This window comes from Corapipo altera, unplaced genomic scaffold (genome assembly GCF_003945725.1).
Source record: "Corapipo altera isolate COAL_440 unplaced genomic scaffold, ASM394572v1 22b, whole genome shotgun sequence".
NCBI classification, from domain to species: domain Eukaryota; kingdom Metazoa; phylum Chordata; class Aves; order Passeriformes; family Pipridae; genus Corapipo; species Corapipo altera.
The window spans coordinates 27,320,217-27,337,034 of NW_020884876.1; the positions used below are offsets into that span (position 1 = coordinate 27,320,217).

A 16,818-nucleotide genomic window follows, 5' to 3' on the forward strand; every position below is an offset into this window, starting at 1 on the left:
GCATACCTCCCAATTCTCCCCTTAGAAAAGATAGCTCCTCATCCTGGAGATACTATTCTAATCATAATCTCATATGGCTATGAAATTAGTCCATCAGGTCTTACTTTGACACTGAGTGACTTGCTCACTGTAGCCAACTGACCTCAGAGGGGCTGAAGTGTGAGAATTACCTCTGTCAGGGCTTTGCAGAGCCCCTGGTTCTTAACAGCACCCTGAGTCACCTGGTGATAGTGTCTGCCTTGGTCAGTTCCTCTTAACAGTAACTTCTTCAAAAGCAATGCTCACCTTAGGCATGAAGAATTATGATGCTCCCATGATTTTGTGGAGATACTTCCAAAATATTGTCTGCAGAACACGTCAGCTGTCACTCAAGAATTGTTTGATCAGCTTTTCCTGGGTTTTGATCAGGATTTTCTGTGTTCTTCTAGACCTGATGCTTTTCTTTTACTATAAAATGTAACCTGGAACAAATCCATTCTGGATTTACAGCTTACAGCCTTTTGAAACTGTAGGAGGAGCTGTCTGTATGATAACAGGCACTATGCAATTTTGAGGTTGAGTGGGAAAGGGGTGTCCTTGGGGACTTCAGCCACCCCCCAAATCCTGTTCCCTTATTGAATTTAATGATCCTGAAAAGCATATAGCTCTGTACTGTGAAGAGTAAGATCCATCCGTCTGTCAATCCAATCAAAGGACTGCAGATGTCACTTTGGTAACTCATTTAAGGCTGCTTCCAAACAGACCCCCTCAGTTGCTTCTGGGACTGGGGACTCCCCATGCCCACATGATGCCAAAAGTACCAGTCAACATATGAGCTATGGGACCTCCAGTTCAAGCCCTTCATTCAGGTAGGAAAGGAAGCCCAGAAACTTCTGATGGCCACATAGCAGATGCTATGGTTTTCATTTAGTAATGCCATGATCTATGTTTGTCCTGACCACCCTTTCAGGGCTCAATAAATAAATCCAAAACAGACCAAACCTGGGCATTAGCTGCAGGTGAGCCGAAAACAAATTGTTCTGGCCCCTGCACCCACCCGGGGCTCAGGCATCTCCCATGGCCCTGGCCCAGCCAGAATCTCCCAACCCCCCCAGAAGAGCCCACTATCCACCCTGGCCTTGTCCTCCCCCCATCATGTTACCACGGATCTTCACTCGCACTGCTCACCTGCAACATTCCATACAGGGCTGCCCCGCCCACCCTCTCGTTGGTGTGAGGACCCCCACGGGCCGCCCGATGCTCCTCCCCTCCCCCAAAACTTGGACTGGCAAACCTCTGTGTACTCCATAGTTCTTCCTCTCATTTCCAATGGGGGTGCAGTTCCCACCGGCAGCCGCGTGGCGCGCCCCCGTCACCCGGCACGTAGTGGTCCCGCGTCTCCTAGAACACTTCCATCAACACTGTCTCCGTACAATCCTAGATATCCACTGGTCAGATTATGTGGCTAACACATCAGTTCTAGAAAAAGCAGCAGTCACCTGAGAACACAGCTGCGCTGGGCAGGGCACGTCTCAAGGATGAAGGACCACCGCCTCCCTAAGATCTTGCTTTATGGTGAACTTGCCACCGACTGCCTCATGAGAGGAGCCCCGAAGAGGAGATACAAGGACTCCTTGAAACAACATCTCAGCCTCGACCATATTGATCAACATAACTGGTCTACTCTGGCCTCCAATCGGGAGGTCTGGAGACACACCATCTATAACGCTGCTGATGCTTTTGAAAAAGCACGCAGGATCACTCTTGAGGAGAAAAGGCAATGCAGAAAGAATCGTGCCTTGCAGAATATACCATCTAAAGAGGCTTTCTGCTGTGCCTTGTGCAACCAGATGTGTCTATCTCGTATTGACCTTTTTAGCCACCAACGTGCTTGTAACAAACGTGGGTAGAGCCCTCCCCAGATCTTCGTTCACGAAGCCCAGCCATGATGATGATGATGATGATGTTTGAATTTGAGGCTGTATGGAAGAAAGTTCTCCATCTGCTTCTGCCAGTCCACCTTGACCTTTGAAGTTTATTCTGTGAGGTTTCACTTCCCAGTTGTGCATAAAGAGAACTGTAATGGGGCCAGAGACATCCAGCAGCTGTACATACACCCTATATAGATTTTAGTACTCAAGCAGAAAGCTGCATATATGTGTTGTTAAGGAAGTGTTTCCACAGCAGGAACAACAATTCCCCTTATTGTCAGCAGAAGCACAATAGCAAGAACTTAACAAAACATCGTGGTGATTTGCATTTGCTGTCTCATTTTTGATATGTGTTTTTTAGTCACTCATAGCTGTAATTTCAGTCTCTTTGGAGATCACTTTTTTCTTTCTTTTTTTTTAATCTTAAGTCTCTTTTCAGTAAATAGTATATAGAGGACAGTATCCCCTTCAACAGCCAGTTGCTGGGGTGAAAGTATACATTTGAAACAAAATCCAGAAATCAAATAACATTCTTCAAATAGGCACTCAAGTCTCAAGGTACCTGAAATAGCTGCTGGTTCGATAGCCTGCATGAAAGCTGCTAAAGTTTTCTCGGTCTCACTTGAACATCTTGTACTGTGTCCAAATCAGTAGCTAGTTGCACAAATGCTTTGTTCTTACTGTGTGCCCTTACTACCAATATGGCTTGGGATTCGTGTCTATTGTTACAATTCAGGTGAAGCAGGCGAGCTGTGATTTCCCTGTGGCTGTTGGAGGTTGTGTGAGCTCAGCAGGGACTGCTGCAAGGCAAGTGATGCCACTGTGACCAGTTGGCACAGCTGCAGAGAACACCAACCGCAATGCCAGTGTGGATGAGGGACCAGATGGAAAGCAATCCTGCTGCATCAACCAGGCATGGGGAAGGCAGGGGTGCAATGTTCTCACTTCCCAGAATTACAAATTGCCTTTTATCAGGACAAGTCTCTCCCAGCTGTTTGCATCTCGTTTCTTGTGGAGAACTGTACTGGAGCACTTTGTCTGTGTCTGGAGGGTAGAAGACTTGTTTTGGGCAGGTGGACCTTGCTCTGAAGATGATTCTAGGGCAGGTTGGTGCAGAGGAGATAATGAGCAAAAAGGATCCAGAACTCATACCCTGCTGACTTTGCTCTTGAGATTGCGAGAGCTGTAAGGAATGACTTGTACAATATGGAGGGCAGGACCTAGATGAGCTCCTATTCCTTTTCCATCCTTGGATTTCTTTTGGAACAGATGTGCTTCTGCTCTACCAGTTTCTAAAACAGTCATACATAAGCAAGTGTGCCAAGAGACTTAAGTGCCTAGTAGTGCTACTAACTTAGTATGGCTAAATTTGTGTCAGCAATTAGCCTCCGTAATAGGTTTTCCTGCGTCTGTAATCGCTTGTGTGATTTATGTTCCCTGTGTTCATTTAGTCTGCACAGAAACCTGTCCTGGCTCTGCAAGTCTATCTCTGTGTATACTGCCTTATTTCATGCTGCAGCTGGAAACATCCTCTGGCAGCACAGATTTGGCTGCAGCTCCCAGGTATAGCTGAGGTGGTGATCGCAGGTTTTCTGTTCTCGCCGATGGTCTTGCTTTTCATGTTGGGTGGCATGTGGCAGCTTCCCTCTGTTAATTAGAACAAATGTGCCAATTATGTTAATGTATCTCCCGATACCAATCAGTGAATGATTAGAGACAACACATCTGTCTCTCACTGGGGAGCAGGATGACAGAAAGATGCTACAAGGTATGTTGCTGTAAATTACAGCCACCTTGGACCATGCACTTTCTCAGCCCGTTGCAGGGATGGCTTAGTCTCTTGCAGGCTTGCTTGCCAGCCCATTAGCAGCACTGGATGTGCAGATCCAGCACAGCTGGCAGGAGCTGTGTACCTCACTGCTCCGCAAGTTGCTTCCAGAGTGCTAAGGAGCTCTGACCAAAAGGTAACTGGCTTCAGGTGTGCTCCAGCTTCTCAGCATCTGCAGTTTCTATGAGTCAAGATTTCATTCACTACTCTCACACCTCAACTAAGTGGGCTTCTTTTCCTAGTCAGTGTGCAAACATATAACAAAAATACTTCTGCGAGTAGAAAACTAACAATAAGAAATGGGGATTTTCTGTCTGCTTTGTTCTAAGAGTTTGTATATAAAAAAAAATTGCAAATTGTTGTAATTTTCCATAGCTGTCATCTCCCAGGGGGTACACTTATTTCATCCTTTATGGTATAATTGTTGGCAATTAAATGATTTCTGTTATGATAAAGAAAAACTGATCCCATGCTTTTCCTACATATACATGCATAGCCATCAGTACATTTATCAATAACAGTTGGAAGGATATGCTTGATTTAATTGAATACATAGGACTAGGTGCCTGTTCAAGAATTGTTATTATAGCCAGTAAACATACATCTTCAATATTAGGCAAAAGAAACCATCTACTCTAAAACGTCTCTAGATATATGAAAAATGGAGGCATGAGGGTGTGATTTGGTATGACCTTGGAGGCTGACTTTTGTGCACTTTGAAATGTCCATGGACATCCTGCTGCCCCTGTGTCCATTTGCCTGCAGGGGTACAGGTCTCTAGCACATATGTGTCGGATACCTCGTCTACCAGTCTCTATTATTCAGGCAGAATTAAATTCAGGATAAGTTTCTGCATTGACTGAATTAACAGCCTACTTCAGTGAGGGGGCTGAGCCTTGGGGAACAGCATGGCATCAAAAGAGATTGTTGCTTTTAGCTTCTGTAATAACAGTTTGCATACTTGTCATTCATAAATCACACTGTCTCATTCCTCTTTGTTCTCTTCTCTTCTGTGTTCTGTATTTGACACCTGATCTCTTCCTACTTACGTGACAGAACAACCCTGCTCCCACCTATACTGGTTACCTCAAAAAAAAAAAAAAAAAATCAGAAGTTTGGAGGTACTGAGCACTTCAGGCACCTACACTAGAGAAAATGAGGCTGATAATAATTGAAAATAAGTACCAACAACAACCTCACTTATATGTTGTAGTGTATTGAATTAGTTACCATTTCTACAAGGACTGAGGGAGAAAACACAACCGCTGGAGGGATGTGCTCTTTTTTGTGTTGTTCTACTGATGGCTAAAATGTGTGTGAAAGGAGACTCCTTCTGTGTGTCAAATCATCCATCAGTTCCTCCCTTCAGATTTAACATGGGAGTTTGCAACATTAACAGACATCATAAAAACCTGGATGTCAGAAGACTGAATTAGATATATTAGGGATATCTTGTGAAAGAGATGGGATTTAGACATACACACACAGTTCTGATGTACTGGTGGAAAAAAGAGGCATCCTGTTGTTCTGCAAACTTTTATTGTTAGCAAATTCTGTAGAATTTTGAGGCATTAGGTGAAAAGGATCTTTTTCCTAAGAGATTTGGTGTAGAGCCAGAGGCAATATACTGAATTATACAGACCTGCCTTTTTTTTTTTTTTGGCAACTTCTGTTTTCATATTATCTTTGGTGTTTTTGCAGGGATGATAGGGAATTTAATGCTTACAGCTTTAATTTTGTCTAATCATTTGAGACCCAGACTGAATATGCATGTGTGTTTTCAGTGGAGAGAGAAAGTGTTGCAGAGTACTCAAAAAAGACAACCATGTGCTTGGGCATGGAGCCTTCAGGGTACCAGAGGCTGCTGGAGTATGTGCTCTGATGGGCATACCAGAAACATTTTAGACTGAGCCTTAGACTATGTAGACTGTAGTCCTGTCCTTACCGATGTTCTGGTGTCTTCAATGTGCAGAGGATAGGAAGATTACAGGCAGATTTGAAGGTGGCACGTACACTGTTCTGGCAGTACCTGTAGCATCTCTTAGACCCCTGGCATAAGTCTGTACTCCATCCCAGAAAAAATCAATGACATTAAAACCCAAAAAAGGTGTTTTATTTGTGTGAGAGGCGGCGGTTAAGTGACAGCCTACCACTGGTGAAGATAAGCTCCTGGCTTGTTTTTCATTCTAGAATGCATGCGGACTTGACCTGCAGGTGAGGAAGGAGCTAAATATTGCCACTGACTGAATAGGAATCTGTCTGTCTTGATTATACCTGATACCCATTAGGATTCAAGAAAGGAGGAAGAACAATTTTAGTCATCCTGTCGAGGAAAAACAGGCTATCGACTGAGAGCTTGTATCTTCCATGGTGAAACAGGATTGTGGTAGTGACAGAAATACAGCCTCCAAAGTTTTATATCTTTTTTTTTCTTTTCCTGTTCCTCACAGACACATGTATCCATTTCCATGGCCTTTTTTACACTACCAACTTTAAGCAACACAGTATTGACAGTTGACTGCCACGTACTGCAGGGATGTGCTGTGGGAAAGGGGAGTTTAAATCAAGCCTTCACTGAAGCAATGGCTTTACATTCACTAAGGTGTACACCTTTGGAAGCAGCTCACACCTGATATACCTCCACCCAAACTGGGGTAGGGGAGCTGGAGCTACTTAAGCCAGGGCTAAAGAGGGGGACTGGTTGGTGGGGACCTATAATCCAAGCTCACATCTGCCAGCACTGGTCTTACAGCTTTGGACTGGCTTTGTCCAGGCATGAATTGAGCCTTCTGTCTTGAGCACCAGGAGAGATCATTCGTTTTCTCACCATGGATTGGGGCAGTCTGTACAGCTGTCTCAGGTGGGGAGCAGTTTCTCGGTTGCTTTTGGGGTTTGTCAGTGCTTGGGTAGTTCCTCAAATGTCTTTAGAAAAGTGGGGTTTGTGAAAGCAGGTCTTGGCAGCTAGCACCCTACAAGTCTGGCAGGCTGGTTGTATTTATGTTTTTCCTCCTTTAATTAAGTCCTGGACACAGGCTGAAGTGATCCAGAGACATAAAGATCCAGCTTTGATCCATCCAGGGTCCAGTCCTGTCCTGTCCTTCAGAGCACACAGTTGAAATGAAAACGAGCTACTGGATTTGCAGCCAAATTATATTAAGAGCAGCTCACTGCCATAAACTGGAATATAACAGGGTGGGTTTTTTTAGGAAGGCAATAAAGAGAACATTGTCTAGATTAAAAATCATGGGTGGACTTTTTTTGTTGTTATTTTTTTTGTTTGTTTGTTTTGTTTTGTGTTTTGGTTTTTGGTGGGTTTTTTTGTGTAGACAAGGAAATTATGCTTTATTAAAACAAAATGTAGCTTATATAAGTAAAAAAGGAAAAATAAGCACTGATGTCCTTGTGATTTCTTGGTAACTGTCTCTATTTTGTTTAATTCTAATTGCAGCAAGACAATAACATGTATGTACATGTGAGTGCATGTGTACTTAAAAACAATGTAATCATAGATACTGTGTCTGTCCAATTGTGGTGTGACTTGGTGCTGACTCACTACCTCCCCTCTGGCCCTTTGAAACCCCAAGGTGGAGTGGCTGAAGAATGAAGAGGTTATTGATCCCGTGGAAGACCGAAATTTTTACATCACGATTGATCACAACTTGATCATCAAGCAAGCCCGGCTTTCTGACACAGCCAATTACACCTGTGTTGCAAAAAACATTGTGGCCAAAAGGAAAAGCACCACAGCGACTGTGATTGTCTATGGTAAGTGGTGCCTTGTCCTATTGCAAATGGATGGATGCACAGTCAAAGCGAGAGGGGCAGGAGGAGGATGCAAAATGCGTGTATGCAACTCTAATTGTGGTCAGTCTGGGCTGCCTGTGCTGCCTGTTGACTTGCAGACATGTACAGGGACTGCAGTCAGGGTTTATTACTGAAAATATCAGAAGTATAGGTCTGATGGCTTGGCTTATTGGTGACAGGAGGAACAAGCACCTACACACACAGCCAGCTAACTCATGAAGAGCAGTTGTTTTTTCCCCTTGCCGTAACACATGCCGGCTGGATACAGCAAGGAGCCACGAGGGCACATTCTCCAACAGGAGTGTCCAAGGCATTGCTTACTACCACCACAGTTCACATTCTTAGTGGTACTTTTCAGGAATAAGAGTGAAACTGATGGGAAGTTTGTGCTCCCAGATACTGGTAAGAGTGTCAGAGCTCATCAGAACCCTCCATCTTCTTATATTTATTTAAATAAGCTTATTTTTGGTGTCTACTGCCAAAACATACCGTGACATCAGGGGCAAAGGAACAAAGCATTCTGGGACTGCAGTTCAGAGGCACACAGCCTAGCTTAAAAATAAACGTCAGGGGAATACAAAGCATGGGATAGCATCTACAGTGTCTGCATGTGTCTGCATCCACAGTCCTGATATAACTGAGGCTGGTCGTGCTTTGACTGTGGAGGGGCCAGATGAGATGCCCTTCTAGGGTCTCTTCCAGCCTGTGTTGCACTGCAGCTCTGCCCCACCAGGTTGAGCCTTTGCCCCTGCAGAGTTACTGCCCCAAATGCATCCCAGGTGGGGGTATCCACCAGAACAAAACCTGCTCTGATGATGTGCCAGCTGACTGAACTGGTGTTCCTTACAATCAGCTTAATTATAGGATAGACAAGTAGGAAAAAATCCCTATGATTATCCCTAATATTCATTTCATATTCAGGGTAGCAGTTAGATTTAATTGTAAGCAGTTGCTTCCCCAAGTTACAATGAAGGCCTTTTAGTTCAGTTTTTATAGAAAACTGACTGAATTGAGTTGATTAGCAGTGGTTGTGATATTGAGGAATGGACCATGCAAGAGCTCCGTGTTTTGTAACGATGATGAATGCAGAAATATAAAGATGTAGGCAACTCCTTCTCATACATATACAGATTTTTTTTTCAACAGTGCATTCAAGAGACATGTGTAGGGGAGAAGCATTTTTATGGGTTTTGCTACCAGAGCTGCTTAAGGGTTGTATCATATCACAAACATTTGGGTTTAGAGAATCTGAGCAGTTAGTATGTTACCTATACACTGGCAGTGACATTCTTATGTAGAGTAACATAGCTCCTTCTTCATCTATCCCTCTATCCCAGAAAATGAGGTGGGTGAAAAGGAGAGTCAGCATAAATATCTTTCCAGAGATAAATATCTTCCCAAAGTCAATTAAAAAGAATACATTTAGTGTTAGTTCACTCTGAACAGCTTAAATATCTGTTAGGGAAGTGCTGAGACATTCATATGCGCCAGCTAGGTCCACAGAGGGATGAGTGAAGTTGTCCTGACATCCTGAAATCACCATCTTCAAAGAAAGGAAGAGAAAATTATCAATGTCTAATCAAAGCATGAGGGTGTCTCAGCATACATAGGTGATGGGTTCATCTGAGCGTGAGCAGGAGTGCAGGTTGTCTCCCTTTGGAAAGTACTGTAGCTTTCAGAGCATCGGCTTCTGGCTGTTAGAGCTGTGTGCGCTCTCTGAATCTGCAGGAATTTTGATCATACATACTCCATCAGGAGCTTAAGGCTGGGTCAGGTCAGCTTTCAGAGTAAGGTTGGTCACCTGCCAGCCCTAATAGTCATCAAATGATGCATCTGATTTGGCATCAGCATTTCTTCAAATTTTTACGGTGACTTCTGGCATACATTTGGCATGTTGGAGACGTGAGTTTTATCTGTTCAGTGTTGCTTCTCATGCTATTCCCAGCCATTGCTTTGGCTTTGGGCTGACCAGGCTGGCCTGATTATGGGATCATACTCTCCCTCTTGCTTTTCAGTGAACGGAGGCTGGTCTACCTGGACTGAGTGGTCAGTGTGTAACAGCCGATGCGGGAGAGGCTTCCAGAAGCGCACGAGGACCTGCACCAACCCTGCCCCACTCAACGGTGGTGCCTTCTGCGAGGGCCAGAGCGTTCAGAAAATAGCTTGCACCACTCTGTGTCCAGGTTCAGTATCAACAGCACACAGCCCTAGATAAATTGTTTGTCTGTCATCAGTCATTTCAGGAGAATACTATGAGTTACAAAAGCCAGCATCTCATTATTAATAAATCCAAGATTTCAAGGGATGAATATGAAATTGTATTACATAAGTAGATAAAATAGTGAGCACATCATATCAAGCAGCGTGGGTTTCAGCCCTACTTTTGCATGCTGCTTACACTGGTATCTCAGCCCTCATAATTCAGGGGATTTGGGGAACATTCAGAGTTTCAAATTGTAGGAGATAATGGTTGAAAGCTCTGGAAAAGGATTGGAATTTGAATATAGAAAGGAACTGTGGTGTAAATATATTTGCAATGTCTGGTCACTCCAGCTGTCTCAGCAACTGTGAAGCATCTGGGATGTGGATGTTAAATTTGAGGCACATGTTTACCTGACTTCAAATACAAAGACATTTATTCTGGAAAGAGTTGTGTATCCATACCTTTAAAAGGTATTTAAATGTAAACTTCTGAAAAATACAGAATTGCTTCAGGACACACCAGGTAGTTGGTACTTATCTGTGACAAAGTTCTGCCCCTATTGTCCAGTGCTTTCCTCCTTCTACAGACCCACTCAAATCAATGTCAGTAAGGTCATCTTGAGCTTGTTAAGTTTGGCCATCCAGCTCTGTCACAAGAACAATTTCATATTTTCTTCTTCACCTGTTCGATTTAGTGCTTTTGAAAGTCATTTGCAGGATGTTGAAAGGCACTAAACACATTCCTGATTCTGCTCATGTGAAATAGTTTGGTACCTCTAGATATTTCTTTTAATAGGGAGTATTTAACATTAAATATCTTCCTACTAAAGAAGAATTTTTGGACCAGTTTAATCTCTTGTGTTAAAAAATGTCAAAAATTTAAATAAAATCACAGATTCCTGAGTTGTTGCTTAATAGACTTAGAGAAGAGCAGGCTGATGATCCCTCTGCCTTGCCAGAGATGGCCAGGAGTTGCAGGCCAGCTTGTGCCAATGTGTGCATTGCTCTTGTTTGGTCTCACTTCTGTGTACACCCTAACAAGTTGTTCTTTCCTCGTGTCAGTGGATGGCAAGTGGACATCCTGGAGCAAGTGGTCCACCTGTGGCACAGAGTGTACTCACTGGCGCCGGAGGGAGTGCACAGCCCCAGCACCAAAGAACGGGGGGAAGGACTGCGAGGGGCTGGTGCTGCAGTCCAAGAACTGCACTGACGGGCTCTGCATGCAGGGTAAGTGCCACTGTGACCTCTCTGGAGTCTGGGATATATATGGCCACAGCGAAACCAGAAATAGCTGCAGAACAGTATCAATGACCTAAAGTGACAGAATCATTTGTAAAAGAAATGAGTTAATCCAGTTCTCACCAGTCTGGGCAACCCACTCTTTTTGCCTGAAGATGAATGTAATGCTGTCTGAGGTATATGAAGTTGAACAGTGAAGAATTAGGAAGAGTCATAACAGAGCCTTCTTCCCCCTGGTCTCCCCACCAAACAGTCTTCCTCTCTATATAGGTGCAGCATCTGTCCAGAGAAGTTTGGCAGTGACTCTTACAGCAATGTAAATGGAAAAAAGAGCATTTAGGGCAAAGTCAGCATTTTTAAAGAGTAAACTTGGCCAAGCAGATCAGCTTGTGGCTTCTTAATATCAGGAATGGTGGTTGTACATGTTTCTACGTATAATAGTTATGTGCTTTTTTTGGATTTTGAGTGCCCTGTGGTAGAAGGAGGTAGGCTGTATCTAGGCAGTGCCAGTGCAAACTTCATGTGTAGTCATCATCATGGTGCAGGCTCATGAAGATCAGCTCTAGCACTGAAGTCTATTCTGCCTGCATCTGTTTATGCCATGGTCCTGCCTTTGTGACTAATAGGAGAGAGAAGTAAAAAAAAAAGCAGGTTTTAAGTGTGATTCTTACATGTACTGATGAACAATTAATCTGCTCTGCACCCAATCCCTTCTCAAAAATGAGGTCTTCTTTGGGCTGTTGGTGCATCAAGACTCCCTTTCACATTTCATTAGCACAATAACCTGAGTCAAAATCATCACATACACATCTCTCCTGTTCCTTCATCCCATCTCGCTACAGTACTTCTCTGTCGAGCTTCAGCTCTCTGTTATCCAAAGAGTTGTGGCTGTAACTATTCAATATCTATGTGTCCAGATCATAAAATGCTTTGGGTTCTCTCATAAAAAAGGAGTTAAGAATTTTTATTCTCTGAGGCAGGTTACTTTTGACTGAAATAGTCACAATGACAGAAAAGTGACACTATTAGCTAATACATAGGTCTGCCCCTTGAATAATTACTATATAAGATGGCTACTATGCTGGCAGTGATCTCTGAGCTACCCTATGGCACAGCATAGCCACTTGCTCTGGGGTTTCCCAGAGTTACAAATAGCTTCCTCAGTGTGGCTCATAAAAATACTTCCATCATGTTAAAAACTATTAGTCAGTGTCAACAGCCTATGAAGCTGTAATGCCTCAAAAAATCTCTTTTTATGGGGAAAATGGAAAGGTGAAATTTAGAGCTCCTCTCTTTTTCATTTCTAAAGATAGAAAAGAAAATAAGAATCCATCCATGTCTTACTGTATAACACTTTTATTGTGGGGAAGCTAGCATACCACTAGCTCCAGCACTGTTAATAAGTCATTATGGTAAATTAGGAAGAAAAGATACATTTTCCTATACAGAAGAGCTCTTCACTATCAGATTATATTTAGACAGGTGTATGTCATCTTTGTGTGTGTGCATAAAGAGAGCCATTTAAGCAGAAGTCTTGTGGAAAAGTAGATATAATAGTACAGCAGAATAAAAGCCCTGTAGGGATCTCGTTTATCTGTTGATGGTATATTGCATTTTATTTGTGAAAGTGGATGCTGAGTATAAAGCAGAGGTCTTCAGCAGGAGAGAGGGTGAAACTGTTGTGAATCCTTTTCTGCTTCCTATATATGTATATAAAAAATGATAATGAAAAATATGCAGTCATATAATGACCTGCTTAGCTCCAGGGGCCGTGGTAATCCTTCAGTGTTGGAATTTAATGGCAGTGTTTTAATGGTGTCTTTATACTCGCGGGGTTTCATATACCTGTAAAACTTACAGTCCTGCTCCCCGATCCATCACTGCTGAGAAGATTGATTTGCCATACTTGGTGGCAATGTGCCTGCTGCTCTCTCTCTCTCTCCCCCCCCCCCCTTTTTCTTTATTTCTCCTTCTCAGTTTATGTGCAATCAATCTGAATACTTACATTTTTGCCCATGTGGATTTAGGTTCATAGAAAGTCTGCCTGCTGAGCCAGGAAGACACACAGGACTCCTTTCATTCCTAAAACAACATGCCTCAATATTTGAGGCTTTTGGGGACTGGCCAGGAACTGACATTTCTCCTAGCCTGGGAACCTGTGGATCCACAGCAGACTTTTCTAATGCCTTCATGCCACTGGGTCTGGCATGGCACATGTGGCATGGAGGAAGCTACAGCCACCTTTTTTTCTGTGGCCATAGCCCTCAGGGAGATGTGTTGGCCAGCTGCTTACCTGCCCCATAGTCAAATCCTGTTCCTAGATGCCCTGGTGCTGCCTCCTGACTATCAGTCTTTAGTGAGAGCTTGAAGGTTGACACGGGGGGTGTAGTTGGGGTCAAAGAATTAGTAGACAGACCCTCTTACAAGGAGTCAGTAGCCTGTTGCTTTGACAAAAACTCTCTTGTAAATATATACCTTTATATAGCTGCACGTAAAAGATATGCTGGAAAATGCTGGATTGAATGAGTCTAATTTACAAGCCCTTTCTCTTCCAGTCTATTATTCACTTCAGTAGCATCAACTGGATAGATCAATAAGCTCTTTCATCAGACTGCTCCTGCTCCAGCAAAGAGCAGAAGTCTGCACGACTATTGATTTCTGTGGGGATAAAAACTGTGGAGCTTTCTCCATCCCTTGTAATTATAGTATTTTACACCCAAAGCTGTAGTTTGTGCTTACCACTAACTGTGGCATTTCTCATGCTACTCGACTGTCACATTTATTCAGACTAATGATCTTGCTAGTATACACATACACTCCCTTATCCGGTAGTTAGTATTTTTCTGTTAACATGAGGGGACGAATAGTCGTTAAACTAGAGATCCTGCAGAGACACAGCAGGCTGAATTGAAAAGGAAAAGCAGATGTAGTGAAAATTTAGGGTGGTCATTGGTATTTTAAGTTTCCAAATACACAATATTGCCTAGCAGGTCCATTATAACAATTCCATAATTCCCATAATAGCATTAATATGATCTTCTGGAACAAAATATGCTGTAGGTGTAAGAAGAATTGGCTGGTTACCACCCACGGTAGTTGCATTATTGCCTCCATAGTTGCATTATTTCCCATTTGATGTACGAGTTCAGTGCAAGGAACAACACTTTTAAAGGCATGCACTGCATCTCACAGGGGATTGCTATAAACTGAAGCACTGCAATTAGCCCTTCACTCATCCCACCTAATGACTTTGGTGGGTGTTCTGTGTAAGGAATAAGAAAGCAAAACGTTCCCCTGCTGGCTCAGACTTCAGCACAATTAGTTCCCTTTGCTAGGTCACAAATATTTTTAAAGCAACATACAAGTGGAAGTGTTTGGCTGGACTCAGTCTGGAATGACTGGTAGATCATTTGTGTGGTACAAAGCAGATGCTACAAGTCCCTGGCAGGCCAAGTTCTGCTTTGCATTATGTGTAAAATGCTGCTGGTAGTCAGGAAGAGGTGGACCCTATGAGAAGACTTAGCCGTACTACGTGGTTATGTTGAGGGCTTGTTACCTGAGTTGTGACATGCAGCTGTCATGCTCAGAGCCTGTCACCTATATCCTCTCTGTTGAGGATCTGAAGTGACAGTGTTCAGATCTATATTGTCCCTGTCCTGAATGAATAAGTACAGCAAGTCCGTAGGTGTGAGGTTGGTGCCTGCTGGGCTTTTGGTCTTTTCTGAAATCATGCCTGGGATGTGTAGGGTTGGCACTAGCACAGTCAGGAAGATAACCAGTGCCCCTTTTTCAGCTCACTCTTGGCTTTAGTCGACCACTGTGGCTTTTCATAAAAGGCTGGCTAAGTTGTGCTTTCAGCTTTTTCCAAAACAGAGGGCTAGCTGTCTTATAGCAAGGTAAGATAATAGTGAAGCACATATTGTTCCTTGAGGGCTATGGATTATAAAGTTACGTAAATAGTATTGTTTCTTTGTGTAGTAAAATTGTTTATTTTATAGTGTCATAATATGGAATAAAGATCCATCATTGAATAGGGCCAGAAAGAAACTCCCACTTGTGAATCACTGCCGAGTGTCATCAGATCCAGTATGGACTTTTCCTTTGTTGCTTGAGCATGAAAAGACTGAGATTTGCTATTGTCATTTATAGAATGGAAAAAAAGATTCAAAACATCTTCATCTGTTGTTAATCTGGACTAACACTTGGATCACTTTGGTGATCGCTTTCTCTCCCTGCATGTAGCTTAACTACTTGGAAACTCAAATAGCAGATGTACCGCTTGAGAAAAAGATGCCTATACCATGGTGAAAATGTTATTATCAGCCTAATAATTCCATTCCTTTTAAAAAAAGGCTTCCTTCTAGTCAAGAGTGAATTGATGTTGAAATGGTGATAGCAAATCTGTATTTGCTGAGCACTCTGAAATCCTTGTCTGAAAGGCAGTATGAAGTTCATAAGGTTCCTTCTTGCAATGATAGTGCCTAAGCGTGTGAAAAAGATGCAGTTTATCCTGCTGTTGTATGAAATGGCTAAATGCTGCCCTTTTCCAGTCTCATCTCTGTTTATACACAGATCTTGAGTGGAAGGCAAGGTTACCCTGATACTACCATCTCTTTCTTCCCAAAACATAAATATTCTGCACATGCCTTGCTTGTTTAATGTAACATGTCAGAACCTCTGATGGAATAAGTATTCATTTCCCTTTTTGGCTTGATTTGAAAGCAGGCATTCAGGGAAGAATTACAGGGCAGAGCGGCTTGATCAGGACCTCAGGTCGACCAGAGCAGATTAGTATGCAAAGAGCAGGGGGATGTTTTCCAGACTCCAGAAGGCAAGCAGAACCTCTCCCAAGGGAGACTGCAACAGAAGCCCATGTGTGTAGAGGAATGAAATAAAACCTTTTATTAAGAGCATGTTGGTCAAGAGAGAACTTCTAATACATTCAGTCTGTCAGCATAATGATATAGCCACCTGCTTGTTTTGCCCTTGCAGGGGGTGCTCATTCCTTTGAAGAAGGCATCTCATTTGTTCCTAGAAGAAGTTTTCTGTAGTATTGTTGTTTGATATGAGTAAGGAGATGTATTATTCTGTTTTCAACCCAACTACTATGTAATGGTGTAGCAGCCAAGGGAATTTATGCACACATCTCAGAGTCATGACTCATCTCTTTTATTATAGCAACATGAGAAATCCCCAGTTGAGAAGCATCCATGCTCCAGTGGGCCCTCTGCAACTGAGAGCTCTTGCCTAGAAAACCAACTGCTCAAAGTAGATAGAAGTGTTGAGAGAAAATAGAAGAGCAGAGCCACAGGCAGAACCCAAGGCACTGAAATCACTGTGTCTTCACCCCGGTCAGTTTAGAAAAAACCACCTCCATATTATTTTTAATGAAAGACAAGTGCTGTAGAATCTCTAGGCTGTTTTCAAAAATCTGAACTAATCAAAAATATTATAACCATGCAGAGAGAAGGGAAAAAAAGCAACCTTGTCCATCTACACTTTTCATTCTTCTTAATTTTCTTAGGCTTTCTTTTATTCTTCCTGTCCCTCTGCACGTTAAGAAACTCAAAATATTACCGAGATAGATGAAAGGAAAATGTAAATCTTATGATGAAGTCTAACTGATACATTATTTTAATTGTAGAAGAAAGCTATCCCATGCAGTGACAATGATGTATGTTTATATTTTCCTTATCATATACAAAGGTGGGTATATTTCATGATTTTTGCTTTCCTGTCAGGGTGTCAGGCAGAGCAAAATTACATGAATTTCCCAAGGCTCATCCAGGAGTAAGTAAAAGGATCAGATGTAAAACTCAGTGCTCTCTATTTCTA

General features: G+C 42.7%; 1 protein-coding gene across 2 annotated transcripts in view; it reads left to right on the top strand.

The window, feature by feature from the left end:
• UNC5C (unc-5 netrin receptor C) overlaps nt 1-16,818 on the top strand; it is a 252,080-nt gene that overhangs the window by 198,648 nt on the left and 36,614 nt on the right. For both annotated transcript variants that reach the window (XM_027635934.1, XM_027635935.1), the window contains exons 5-7: nt 7,323-7,503; nt 9,558-9,725; nt 10,807-10,971. In XM_027635934.1, the coding sequence (XP_027491735.1) occupies nt 7,323-7,503; nt 9,558-9,725; nt 10,807-10,971 (514 nt within the window). The remainder of the gene's footprint in view (nt 1-7,322; nt 7,504-9,557; nt 9,726-10,806; nt 10,972-16,818) is intronic.